At 39.6% G+C, this 14,899-nt stretch overlaps 1 protein-coding gene across 6 annotated transcripts in view; it reads right to left on the reverse strand.

The window, feature by feature from the left end:
• Positions 1–14,899, reverse strand: part of LOC100125509 (estrogen-related receptor gamma type 1) — a 64,150-nt gene that overhangs the window by 6,192 nt on the left and 43,059 nt on the right. For all 6 annotated transcript variants that reach the window (XM_011491047.3, XM_011491062.3, XM_011491072.3 and 3 more), the window contains 2 exons: positions 2,356–2,462; positions 2,120–2,282 (listed from right to left, as the gene is read on the reverse strand). In XM_011491047.3, the coding sequence (XP_011489349.1) occupies positions 2,120–2,282; positions 2,356–2,462 (270 nt within the window). The remainder of the gene's footprint in view (positions 1–2,119; positions 2,283–2,355; positions 2,463–14,899) is intronic.

The raw sequence follows: 14,899 nt of genomic DNA on the forward strand, positions 1-14,899 counted from the left end.
CACACTGCTACATACACATCTACAATCTTCATTTGCACCTCTATGGAAGGTGAGTTTCAGCGTGTACAGCAGTAAAGGATGTGAATGTTCCTCAATAATATTGCTCTGTATTACCCCCGGGGGAAGCAAAGTTTTAAAGTGATCTGGCCTTTAGCTCTCACTCTTCAATCAATGTTTCCAATCAATGGCTACATGCATGTTAAATAATAATCACAAGACAAGTATCAATACTCTCCACCTATCCCTTCCATCATGACCATGCCCACCTCAAGCTACTTCCATGATGGGAAGAATTGAAATATATAAGAAAAACATAAATGTGGTTTGTTTACTACAGTTTGGAAAGCCTACAAACATGGAGGTTTGCCACAACACTGTAAATACATTTTTTACAACATGAGAGGTATAAAAATAACAACTAAAATGAAATATGTCAACATGGTAGCTCGGACATAGATGTGCAAACTAACACACACAATGGCATCAAACAGATCTATACAGTGTAATGCATGTATCAGTATGCAGGACCAGGCTGGTTAGTGGGCTGGATTCTGAGGGGATCAATAAATAACTCAGCTTTCATTTGTTTTTAAATTTCCTGGTTGTTGTTTTTTTTTCACACTGTGCTTGATGAAGTGAGATGCTAAGAGCGAAAGAAAAAAAAAAGTATATTGTAATAAACAGATTAAATAAAATCTATTGATTTTCTTTTTTCACTCTAGGGTGGTTTTCTGCGCAGGGAGGGAAGGTTAAGCCGCGGTAAATAAAATCCACCTGTTGTTTATTTGTTGTGGGTTTAAACTGGTAGAAATGTCTTTGGTCTGTTTTGAAATTCACTGAACTGTCATGAGTTAAACAGCAGAACACTAATGAGCACAAGCATGTCAGACTGTTAAAGCACACATGCTAACAGAGCAGCGTGCATAAACTCACATGCACAAAAACAAGCACACACCTCCCGTTTCCCATGGTTAGTTTAACTTTCTTTACATGTGGGGCACGTTTTCTAACATTTCTTAAGGCTTGGCTTCATTAATGCAGACGATTAGCATCCTGTGAATTAATTAGTGTCAGTGCCCTTCAAAATGCTAATGCTAGCATTCTGTTGTCTTGAAAAGCCAGCTGAGTGGGTTACATGGTTTGCGCTGCATTTAGGCTTTAGTTGTTTTGATTTAATCACTTAGAAGGTAAAGCAGTTTAAATGCAGAGTAGTTCAGCTACATGTCAATTTCACTAATTTACATGAAGTTTTTTTAAGTGTATTTGTGTAGTAAGATGAATGAACTGTGTATTTTCTGTATCCTTTTCAATTCTTATTTTTATTTCTTTATATAAAATATGAAAGTACAGTTTCAATAAAATTAATTTCCTTTTCTCAGAACATAAATGATAGTGAAGTTCGAAATAAAAGCCAAATTAAGTGATTGTTTTGTTTCAAATTTGTTCAAAATTACAGTCCCAGTCCTCCACATGTGATGACTGACATTATGCTGGTGGTGGTGGCAGCAGAATGAAAAGCTTCTCCCTTCCCATTAAAATCTCGTATTGCATTCTTCCATTTAAACACATTGTATTGACAGCTCCCCCCTTGTAATTAAAGAGTACTGAAGAGCTGGCTGGCTTCCAAGACAAAGTTCAAAAGACGGGTCATGAGAGGAAGAGTAGGTGTGTGTGTGAGGGACTGCGTGTCAGTCAGCTGTCAATGCAGCTGGACACATCACAGAGCGGCTTGTATCGACAGGTTTTGGGATCTAATGATTTCTCCTTATTTAACAGGCATCTAAAGGGACGGCTATGTTAATTTTAAAAGGGACTGCCGCTTTGTTTGGGGGTGGGATTCAGATTGAATGTGTTCCTGCATGTTTGTACCGCATCCTTGCATTCAAAGGGAAATAAAAAGAAAGAGAACTGTTTGAGCTGTTAAAATATTTCCATCAATATTTACTGTGCTGTAGAAGCTTCTGAGAGCGTGTGTGGATGCAGACTACTGAAATCAGTCTTCTGATGGCTCAGCTTAAATGAGCCCCACGGGATTGGAGATTCCTAGGATTAACTCTCCTCTATCAGTCAAACACAAGCACGCACGGACAAAAACAGCTGAGAGTGAAGAGTTTCAAACCTGAATTAGCCAAAGCAATGGCCTTTAAAGTGACAAATTCCTCTTTCTCTAGCTTCATGGATTTGTATTTCTTGACCAGCTGAAGGATGGCGTTGTTTAGGTCCAGCAGTCCGGCTAGTTTAGACTGATCCTCATCCATTATGTAATCCTCAGCATACACCAGCTAAAGGAATATTGGAGACAAGTTGAGTTTGCAGATCAAACTAGGACTTGCATAAAGTTCAAAAGAAACCTACTTTGTCTTCAAATGACAGCGAGCGATACACAACACGCAGGATCAAGATCTCCATCCATGCACTCTGCAGTAGACTCATCTGGTCTGCCAAAGACAGTGTGGAGAAACCTGAGAAAGAGAGAAAGAGAGCAAAGGACAGGCATTATTAATTTATGCATTCAACAAGAAGCAAACTGGTAAATAGGGGGCATTTCTTTACTCTGGGTAAAAAACAAGACAAAGAAAACAGTAAAGCTTGTTCCAAAGCAAGTAAGGGGGTCAAGGTCGACTTCTCTCTTTCCCCTCCCACCTCTCATCCATCCACCTGACCAGAGTCCTTCTCCTCTGTCTGCTTCTTTCCGCTCTCCCATGTGCCCTGGGCTATTCTCTGAGGGAAGCAGGCCTTATCTCCTTCTGCCAAACCTCCATGAATCAATGCTGGCCATTGCTGCTGCGCTCTTAGAAAACACACACTCATTTCTCCTATGGCCTTAAACCTACTGGTTTCTTTGGTGTCAATCCATGTCCTTCCATTTGCTTATCAGACTTTTCCTTCAGTCGCAATCTATAACTCTATCTATAATTCTTGTCTTATTTTTTAAATCTAAAAAAATTACTTTTTTTTCACTTGGATCACTTTATTGCGACTCTCACATATATTGTCCATCTTTACCTTCCTGTTTCTTTAATGGAACACCTGCCCACTCACACCTCTCCTCACAGCTGTCCTCTGCTCGCACACCTGTCCATTCACACCTGCCTGCCTGCCCATATGTGTGTCTGAGTGCAATCCTTAACAGCCACACGGGCCATGTGTTTAAAAATGCAAAGACAGTGGGCCGTGCAAGCACACCTGTCAGACCTTGCAGAGGTTCTTCAGTATGTGTTTGTGTGAGGAACATTCTGCCAGAAGAGGCAGATAGATGAGAGAGAGAAGATATTTCTCCCACAACATCTGCGGCAAAGTGTCTCCTCTTAAGATGTGTGGCAAGTCCTACATGTGCATTAAGACCTCTTATCTCAAAATGTGTTGACAGGTAATGGCAGACGTCTAATTATGTCCAAGTTGCAAGCTATTGTTGTTTGCAATGCGCACTAATTTATTTTATCTTATACCGTTAACAATCTCCAATACACATTCACGGTACATACTCATTAGGTAAGATTTCTTGCTTAAGCATGTACACAGATATTACCACATTTATAAATAAATATAAATTCTTAGGAATTTACTGGAATGTATCTAAATTGGTTCGATGACACACAAAAATACACACATGGTAAAGTGAAGATGCCAGAGTTGTTGCCAACTGGCAGTCTTTTTTTTGGACAATGAAATAATCAAAAATGATTAGACGTGAATTTCTTAAGGAGCTCTTTATTACACATAAACACACACTTTGGTCACAGGAGCGATGGGGTTTTGAGCTCTATAGGATTGCACCACTCATAGTTGACAGGAAAATGTATACTGACATAGCTATAATTATCACGTGGGTACTTATTGATACTGTTCAGCCTGGAGGGTAAGTGAGGACAAAACATTGGTAAGGAGTAATGCTGTATAGTGATGTCCCTTGTTATGTATTCTAAATGTATATAGTCTTTTTAATTTTAAGGGCTCAGTGATGCATTTAATCCAAAAGTACACATTTGGTGAATACGTTTTTTTTTAGCACCTTTACATTTTTCACTTTCTGTACTTAATTCCATGACATCTTGTCCCCTTCTATTTTAACCCTTCTCTTTAGTTAATTGATGTGTGCAGCCTTTTGGTTTCTTTACAACCCTCTAATGGTTCTATTATGGTATTTATTTTTGAGTAAAAGTGTGGATTTTGATAAGAATGCGGAAAGATCATTTGTTTGTAAGCTTCTCTACTGGAAATGTTTTTAGGAGTAATTAGATTATTAATTTATTGTAGTCTGATTCAAATGAATCCAGTCAAATTTTATATCAAGTTTCAATAAAATAGCTTTAGAACATCTAATTCATTTCAATAAGGTCAAATGAAAAAGTCTGCTTATGCTGTCAAATGACACATAGCCAAACAGAGAAGTTCTAATGTGACTCAGAGTGGAGTATGATCAGGTCCTGTGAGATTACATTTAGTAGAACCTTTATTCAAAGTGACTTACACATTACTGTTACAATCGGGGGCAATGAGGAGTTAAGGGTCTTACCTAGGGACACAATGTCTGTCTTACCTGAGACATGAAGCCCTGACCAACCGTTTAGCAGATAGCTGTTTAACCTAGTGAGCAACAGCCACCTCCTTGGATTTAAGACAAGCCCAAATCAGTAAACCTCCATTCCATGTTTGATCTAGCTTTGACAGGTTTGTTTTCATAGGTTTTAATTGATGTTTACCAAATGCATTATGTGTATTATGGCAAAAAACCTTGGGTCTGTGTTTCTCAATCCTTTATCCAGGACATCTGGTTAAAGCTCACAGGACTCACTATACTCTGCAGAGCTGATAAGCTGGATTTGGTTGGATGTGTCGATCCCGTAAACATACATATTACTGATGTCACCCACAGGATTCTCGGTAGATATGAAAATAGGGTCTTGGTTGGACCTCAGAAAAAGTGATCATGAATTATTGAAACTTCAAATATTGACCTTACTAACAACGTGAAGGAAGCTTGAACCAAAAGACAGTATTTGATTTTAAATTAAGATAAAAGGGTTGTTATAAATGTACAAAGTCATAAAACTTCTAAAAGTGTAAACATCATCAAAAATGATACTTGCATGACGAGCTGATTATTAATAAAAAGTTTGTGCATATGGTCATCAACAATCAACTCCCTTTTAATTATACAAAAAGTGCAAACCTATCAACATAAACATGCACTAACACAAACCCGCATCCACACAGAAAACACCAATAATTAAAACACCCATGATTAATTTATTGAGCTGAAAGTGCATCTTTTCTTATTGAGGCACATCGGTGATTATTATCAAGATGAGGTCAGTGTGTTGCATGTGTGTGTGTAAGACGTGCGTGAAACAATTTTCTGCACTTTAGGAACATCTTTTTTCCCGTGTTTAGCATTTGAATTTAATTAACAGTGCTGGCTTGTTATTTCATTTGAAAGCTTGTATTCTGTCTGTATGATTACATTCCCATAAGTGTATGTGTGTGTGTGTGAGACTCTGCATGTGTGTCCCTATCTGCATGTTTGTGTGTATGAAGACCTCTCCCCCTCTCCCCACCAGCCTGTCTGCGCCGTTCAGCCATCCAATGCCTCTTATCTGTCTGATTAATAGGCGGCCGGCTTCAGGACAAATTAATTAACAGATAACGCCATCTTTCCCTTCTTCCCTTCCTCCCCTCCTTCTCATGAAGCGATCGATACAACAGAAGAAAAGAAACATCAATGGGAATTTAGTGCTGATGATGGAGAGAGAGAAGTATTGATGGAGAGTGAGAGAGCATGAGAGAGAGTGGGATAGAAGAAATACGAAAGTAAAAGAGGTGTTGGGAGGAGAGGAGGAGGTGGGAGGGCTGGAGACCTTTCTTTCATACCTGTGATTTCAGTTCACAAAAGAAAGGTTCCTTATTTGGCTCTAATTACATTTCCTTTCTGCCCAGTTGTTGATAAGGCATCTCACTGAGGGAGGAGGAAGGTTTGTGAGGACGCTGTAACTCTGGTTTGCTGCTGCCGGCTGCACAGCTGTGTCAGCTCAGCTCTGGTCACAAATTTCAAAAAACAAGAACTTTAAATTCCCACTCTGATCATCTTTTGATCTACAGTCAGGACGATAAATATTTGGACAAAGAACATTCTTTCTAATTATGTTTCTGTACATTACCACAGTGAATTTTAAATAAAACACCTCAGATGCCATTGAAGTGCAGACTTTCAGCTTTTATTCCTTGGGTTGAACAAAAAGATTGCATAAAAATATGAAAAACTAAAGCATTTCTTAAACACAATCCTTTCATTTCATGGGCTCGTAAGTAATTGGACAATTGACTTCCATGCTATTGCATGGGCAGGTGTGGGCAATTCCCTTGTTATGTCATTATGAGTGAAGCAGATAAAAGGCCTGGAGTTGATTAGAGAACTCGTGCTTGCATTTTGAAGATTTTGCTGTGAACAGACAACATACGGTCAAAGGAGCTCTCCATGCAGGTGAAAGGAGCCATCATTAAGCTGAGAAACCAGAAAAAAAAACATTTGAGGAATTGCTACAGTATTATCAACAGTGTCCTGAGAAAGAAAGAAAGCACTGGTGAACTAAGCAACGCAAAAACACCTAGACGTCCACCGAAGCCAACAGTGGTGAATGATTGCAGAATCATTTCCATGGTGAAGAGGAACCCGCTCACAACAGCCAACCAAGTGAACAACACTCTCCAGATGGTAGGCGTATCAAAATCCAAGTCTACCATAAAAAGAAAGTAGATACAGAGGGAACACTGAAAGATGCAAGCCACTCATAAGCCTCAAGAATAGGATTGGACTAGACTTTGCTAAAAAGCATCTAACAAAAGCACAGTTCTGGAAAAACATTCTTTAGACAGATGAAACGAAAATCCACCTCTACCAGAATGATGGCAAGAGAAAAGTATGGAGAAGGCGTGGAGAAGCTCATGATCCAAAGCACACTACATCATCAGTAAAACACTGTGTAGGCAGTGTGATGGGCTGGGCGTGCATGGCTGCTAGTGGCACTGGGACACTAGTGTTTCTTGATGACGTGACACAGGACATAAGCAGCCCAATGAATTCTGAGGTGTTCGGAGACATACTGTCTGCGCAGATCCGGTGAATGCAGCCAAACTGATTGGGCGGCGTTTCATAATACAGATGGACAACAACCCAAAACATACAGCCAAAGCAACTCAGGAGTTTATTAAAGCAAAGAAGTGGAATATTCTTGAATGGCCAAGTCAGTCACCTGATCTTAGCCCAATTGAGCATGCATTTCACTTGTTGAAGACTAAACTTCAGACAGACAGGCCCACAAACAAACAGCAACTGAAAGCCGCTCAGTAAAGGCCTGGCAGAGCATTCAGAAGGAGAAAACCCAGCATCTGGTGATGTCTATGAGTTCAAGACTTCAGGCTGTCATTGCCAACAAAGGCTTTTCAACCAAATATTAGTAATGACCATTTTATTTTCAGTTATTTCATTTGTCCAATTACTTACGAGCCCATGAAATGAAAGGATTGCGTTTAAAAAATGCTTTAGTTTTTCACATTTTTATGCAATCTTTTTGTTCAACCCATGGAATAAAAGCTGAACGTCTGCACTTCAATGGCATCTGAGGTGTTTTATTTAAAATTCACTGTGGTAATGTACAGAAACTAAATTAGAAAAAATGTGTCTCTGTCTAAATATTTATGGTCCTGACTGTATGATAAAAATAATTCTCAGTGGGTTTTTATATATGATTATGCCGTTTTTAGCCAAAATCGCAAAAATATGTAGTTTCTACACAGCATCAGAAGTTCATTCGAAATTTGCCTCTGAATTGTGGCCTGAACTGTTTGTGCAAAGTAAGCCTGCCCTCACTTCCCAACATCCCTTTGCTTACACTTTCTCCCGCTAGATTACAACCCCAACATATCATTATCGGTGCAACAAGGAGGCAGAGGAATATCGGAGCTATCCAGTCATACAGTTTCACGAGAAAAATGCCACAAAAACATGTTAAAAACCCAATTTTTATTACATTGGGTCTTTGAGACTATTGTTAGACAATGAATTGCATTTTTAGGTGCAAAAAGTGCAAAAGCAAACGCTTTTACTGTTTGTTCAGGTTTCAAAAAGCGGCATGCTTCACTGTACATAAAAAAGTGGGTGCGCATGTGTTGAAACGATGCTGTGAAAGTGCTGTGCACTGTCTGACAGAAAGAGGCTACCGTGCAGTCATGCAGACGTAACCTCTGTTGCTTGCTCTTGTGCTGTCTTTCGTCTTCCTTCTCCCTTTTCTCCATCAGATACAAACACAAAAAAACCCTAAACACACACGCACAAACACACGTCAATTCCCCAGCCACCCTGTGGCCTGTTTGTCTGCCAAATGAGTCCTGACTGCACGTTTACACTCGAGACCGCACAACATTCTGGCACAGACACACGCGGACACCTACTGGATAGCCCTCTCTCACGCTCCAGTTGCTACACAGATGCACATGAACACACATAACCAGGAGTCCTATATTTGTTTTTGTGTGGTTACAGGGCAAATGGAAACCAGTGAGAAGTATCTGTGATGAGAGTACCTGTCTACATGTGTGTTACAATTGTTCCAGTGCATTTGTAAAAGTACATTTGTAATAGAGTTGTTTTGTAGAATTAAGGCTGGATAATAAGTCTTCTATATTTGTGTGTATGTATCAATGCAGCAGTTAAGAAAATATTTTTCAAATGTGATCTGGTTTCAGTTGTTATTACAAGTCTTTGCATGCGGCAGCATTGTTTAGGCAACTTTTTCATGTGATACTCCAACTTTAAATTTTGTTTTTACAATGTAGAAAAAATAGAAATGAATCGGAAGAGACCTTTTAAACCTTTGCAACATTTTATCACAAAGTCCTTAGAGGAGTCCATTCAGAACACAAAGCTACAAAAACTCAAAAAATCTAACTTTCTGTCAAAATGTGAAAATGCAAGTTGTGACATATTTGTTTAAAGGCAACTTTTATCGTGAGAAGGCAATTCATGTCAAATGAATGGGCCCAGATCGAAGGAGATCTCCAGGCAAAAAGTTTTTGTCCACGCCACAAAAAATGTTCAATTTGGGAAACAAACATCGCTGAAGGGGAAATTTCCTTTCATATAGGCAGATCCACAAAAATAAAAGAATCAGACATAACACCATTAACATGGCGTAGTGACATTTTTTTCCAACTTTTTGATTTCATAGAGGAAATTGATATTATTAATTGGTTTTTTAAACTTAACAGTTGCTTGCTGGTTTTCAAAGAGGGTAGAAGTATTGTTTGTGTTCAGCCCGAGTGCGTATTGTTTTCTGCAGGGGACAGATTTAAGTCTACTGGCCCACTGAGATGTAGATTGCATGAGGACACATGAAGCTTCCCACAGTTACAATCCCGTTGCAGCCTTGCCTGTGTTTGTTTTGTATGCACAAAGTGTTACTGTGTACAGCTTAGGGCGGCCCTTTTGCTCAGTCCTGTTCTGTATGTGTTTGTATTTAAATGCATGCATGTTACTAAATGCTGCACAGTGCAAGTGTTCCCATGTGGTGCTTTATGCACGTGTGCTTGTGCAGGAGCGTGTGCATTCATCTCAAGCTGTTCCGTACCATAAGGAAAGTCACTAGCCAAAATGAACACAGACCCCTGTGCTGGCGTTGGCCAGGCTGTTGTAACACACACACACACACAAGATAGGTGCACACAAAAAGCAAATGCTGGCAAACATTGGCCTTCACACACACACATATCCATCAGCTGACCCAATTACACAGAGATGCGCAACGAGATGGAAACAAATCAACCTAGAGAACCAGTTAATTTAAAGGGATCTCGCAGACACACACGGAACTCTGATTTACACACATACACCTTAAAGTTATTTTCATTAATAAATTGAGAAAAAGCACATGTTTTTGTATTGATGCTATATTAAAACATCAATTGTTCAAAGTTACGAAAAGTTTTTAAACATTTTAAATTTCCAAATTTTTACCAAGGGGATTGGACAAAGCTTTCTTGAAGCGCTATTGTTTGAGATTCTTGACTGCTCACCTCTGATGAGCAGCACTTGGAGCAGGAATAAACATAATCAAGCTGCACAAAGATTTTTTAAGCCGGTAGTCAGTTTAGACCAACATTTGCTCTCAAGACCAGATTATTTTATACTTTTGCCTAATATACCTCTTATAGTTTCATACTGTCAAGATTTACGGATCTTTTCTTTGACGACTACATGAATGTGAAATAAGATGGAAACGTGGTTTTGCAAAATCAGGACAATTAGTTGACACCCAATTTGTTACCTTTGGTGTGAATTGTGTGACTGTACTTTACTGCTACCCAAGACTGATGAGTAAAATATCTTTTATTCTCCCGTCCCATCCCCCTTCTTGCCCTCTCGTTCCACCTCACTCCCCCTTTTCTCTGTGCGGCCTGGGGGAGAGCTGAGCAGTCATAGGGTTGCGGTAGCCTCTAATCAGTGTGAACAGCCAGCTAATTACAAAACCCTCAGCCCGGGCTCACTGTTAATTGCATACATTAGACACCATCAGCAGCACTGCAAGATTAACACTTAAAATCTTCCCATTGCTGTTGCCTAGATGAGTACTTTGTGTGTGTATGCGTGTGCACGTGCGTTCGATGTGGTTGCGGGTACTAATATTTAACACTTAATTAGACCCAAAATGGAATCGCAGCAATAAAGAGCTGGTTGTGGAGCACTACACTGACACCGTGGCAGGGTTGCTTGGGTGGGGGCAGCTGGTCGTCGAGGGCAACCCCAAGTCTCCGCGGAGATGACAGATGGAGTGACATTAAGAGCAACGCAGTAGAGCTATTTCAAATAATAAAATATCAATATTTACATTTTAATTACCCACTTCTGGTTCCACCAGGGCAGTGTCAGGAGGTGTGGAGGTTTGTGTGTGAGTGTAAGGGAATGATCACTTCGTTGCTTTCTTCTCGATTCCATAAAGAGCCAAAAGAGCAACTCAAATGATAACCTTCAGAATGTCTCAGCGAAAATAATTATACTTATGCAAAAGTCTGCATTTTCATTTTTTTTTTTGGAATAATGCGTCTTGTGCTCTCTTACTGAGTTTTTCTCCCTCACAGCCCATCTGTCTTCCTCTCATCCTCCACCTTTGCAACCTGCCCTTCCCTCCATCAATATAATGCTGATACAAGCAGTAGTGACCATTCTGCGTGTGCTCGCATGTGTGTGTTCGCAAATCTGTCAGGGGAATTAACTGTGTGTACACAGAGCTGAGCAGCTTCCACACCAACTGTCCCCTGTCCATCCCGTTCTGACACAGACACATGCAATGCTGCTGACCAACATGTATGGTTAGCAAAAACAGTTCTCTTTTGATTGGGATGTATTGATTTTCATGACCGGTGTCTATATCTGAATGATTTTTAAGTTGAACACTTTTACCTGCGACTGGCAGGTCAGTCCCTGAGCGTTCATTACACAACATCAATACACCATTGTGGTAACTTCCCACCAAAAGAAGACACTAGCATTTCCAGGTAATGATTTCTCACATCCAGGCTGTAACACTGAATAAAACGGATAGGATTTTACAGTCTGTAATAAAAGCAAAAAGATCAGACAGTGAAGGGTGGATATCTCAAGAAAGGATTGTAACCAGCAAACTAGTGGGAATAACTGGCAACAAGCAGGAATTGCAGAAGAGCAGTTATTACATTCATAGCTGAACATCTAAAACTTTTTCTTTTCAACATAAAACAAAAATATTTAAAAGTAGTAAAATATATATTTCAGATGAAGATCTGTGAGGCATTACTAATGTGCAAACAGAATTGTGCTAGTTACTGCTTTAAAACAGAACCTGGTGCTCACTGTCCATGCCTGCTGTCAGTATATGAGATTATGAGAGCGTGTTGATTTTATCTGTCTAATCCCCCGAAGCTTCCATAGAGAGAGGACTACAGAAACTCCACAGGGATTAATTTACCAGTCACAGATTAGAGATATGGTCTCCAATATCACCATCGAGGACAGGCAGCAAAGGAAGGGCTCAACTGTTGGAGCAAAGCGATGAATGAACAAATAGAAAGAGAGATATGGAAACAGATGGGAAGAAAGACCAAGATGAAAACAAATGCACACTGAGCCTTCTCTCCTGTAGCACCATGTCTTTATATCTTTAGCTTCAAGACATAAGACATCATTCCACCTCCTCATCTGGGTCTGAAAAAGCCCAGGCTGAAAATCTTAATTAATTGTCCAAGAGTGCTTCGGGGTCATTATGCATTGCAATAAAGAAGCGTGTAATTATGAGATTTAACAGCCATTACCAAGGCCAGGAACTCATATGTCATCATCAGGAACTAACCCAATGGTTTGGTTCGGCTATGTGTGTGGCTTGATGGACAGCACTCCCCCCCACATGCAACCAAATATGGTGTGTATGTGTATACAACAATGTGGGTTATGCATCGCTAAGTTTTAAATATGTAGGACCTTTTTTTTTTTGGTACAAGTAAACAATAGATTAACACAGCCCTACAGAGTCATGGAAATTACCACTTAAGTACATTTGAAGTGGAAATTGCGCACACCAGTTACACACAATCAGGCAAAAGCCCATCAGTCTCACTCTAGCAATAGGAGAGACAGTTATGATAGCAGCCTGCAAATGAAACACCCCATCAAGATGAAAAGGAAACAAAAATACACATAGTATTAGCACTGTGCACATTTTTGTGTGTATTTGGATGCCCTGGGAGACCACTGGTCTTTTTTAAGTAGTTGGAAAATGGCCAACTCTTGCAAGACCAACTGTGTGCAAACATAAAACAAATCCCAATGTGCATCACTAATCTAAGTGTAAGATAAAGTTAAATCATAACTGGAAAATAAGAAAGAACAACTATGAATGACAACATTTCTAAAATGTTTAGGTTTGTTACCCAGGGGGCGCGATAAGCTTAATCTAGTGTGGATCCTTGGACAAGACCCTTCACGCTACTGCCTAACTATGTAGCCACAAGGGGGCCCGGTGGGTCTGGGTCTCCCTGCGCCTGTCCCTAGCCCGGGTAAAAACAGGGTTGTTTCAGGAAGGGCACCTGCCGTTAAAATCTCTGCCAAACCCAAGCTTATTCATGTGATTCCTGGGGCTGTGGTGGCCCCTGTAGGGATGTGCCAAAAGATGAACAACTGCAAACAGCACGACATCACGGGTTTCATCTTAGGAGATAGTGCATCCTTAAGGGTCCAATTACATATGTAGTTCAGGGTTCTTGGAAATGTGAATACCATAATTATCTTTTAAATATATTGTTATCCAATTTGAGAAAAAATAACTTAAATTTTGGATAAGCTTATCAGCCAATCACATGCTCATTCCTCCATGTTAAAAAAATAATCTTATATAGAACAAAAGAGTCTAATTTTACATAGACACTCAGTTTTCTGGCCAACACAAAAAAACATTTATTTTTTATGGAAACAGCTTAAAATTTTTAGTTCTACCAATTGGATGCATTGTATGATTTCAGCTCTTACATTGCTGCTCCCCCCTTTTCATAGACTCTAACCAAAAGAAACCAAATGGATAGAAAAGAGAATAAAGGGGTTGACATTTCATTTAAAAAAATGAGTGGCTGCACATCAATGAAGGATTATGTGTAAATTGTTGGCCGCTTGCAGGTGTTTTCTGTTGGGCGCTGATGTGTTGTGTGTTGGCTATAAGTCGTTCCCCGCTGGTGACAGGCCAACCCCAATCCTATTTCCCCACCTGCTTATTCCCTGGTGGAAAAAATGAATCTTCTTGTCTGTTATTTAAGAACGATTGATGAAGAAAGAGGAGAGGAGCAAGTTGGGAAAGGCAGAAGAAACACTGGAAGGATAGACTCAAAAAAAGACCAAAAAAAGCAAGTAGATAAACAAAAAGACAGAGGCAGGGAAAGAATGACAATCTGAAGGCTGTCTGTGAACTTTGTGTGAACCGGCAGAAATAATGTGAAGCCATTACAAGTCTATCCCTTCTTCCATGAGATTTGCTGTATGCATAGGTGTGCGATGTGTGTGCGTATAGGTGGATGAATCCCTGTATGTGCTTTTGGCATGTGTATTTGCGTGTGCACTCCAACAGATAGAATAGGATGATGATGATTTGAAATGGAGTTTGGCCTCTGCGTAATTATGATCATCCATCTTTATGCCCTGCCAGCATATCATATCATATCATATCATCTCTCTCTAAGACAACCACACACTCCATCACTTATACACATCCACAAAAGCAAATTGAAAGTAGTAAAATCTGACTGTTTACTAGTAATGACTTTGATGTTGATGGGCTTAGATGGTGTGCTGATTTATTTGTTATCCACACACGTCAAACATGTGCATGTGCACACATGTGAACACTCACTGTATATTGCTGCTTCTTTATAATTTTCACGTTTTTTTAATTGTCAGTCTGTAAACCTGGAAACAGGTTTACTTAAGTGGAGCTAAAGTGAATGTCAACAAGCTGAAGTTTTTCCACGTATCATGCGCATGTGCAAAAAATTAATATCTGACGCCGTGTGGTTCACCATTTTTCGTCTGTAGACTGTGCCCCAAAAGCTAACAGACAAATAAATTTAGGAATTTAATTAAGCTGAAAACAAAACCATAAAAGATTCACTGAGTGTAAATGCCACAGCGTCAAGGTTTGTAGTCTTTTTTTGTCACGTTGATTCCAGCAAAAACAAAATTATTGACAAAAAGCTTTCAACACAATTCCTTCTTGCAAGTAGTGTTTGGGTTTTATTCTGTAATTGAGATTTTTAATAGATTGCATCATTTTTAAAGCAGCATTTGGAAGCTGTACATGTTTGAATGTCTGGCAGAGCTTCTCACTAATCC

This window comes from Oryzias latipes, chromosome 3, assembly GCF_002234675.1.
Source record: "Oryzias latipes chromosome 3, ASM223467v1".
Classification (NCBI taxonomy): domain Eukaryota; kingdom Metazoa; phylum Chordata; class Actinopteri; order Beloniformes; family Adrianichthyidae; genus Oryzias; species Oryzias latipes.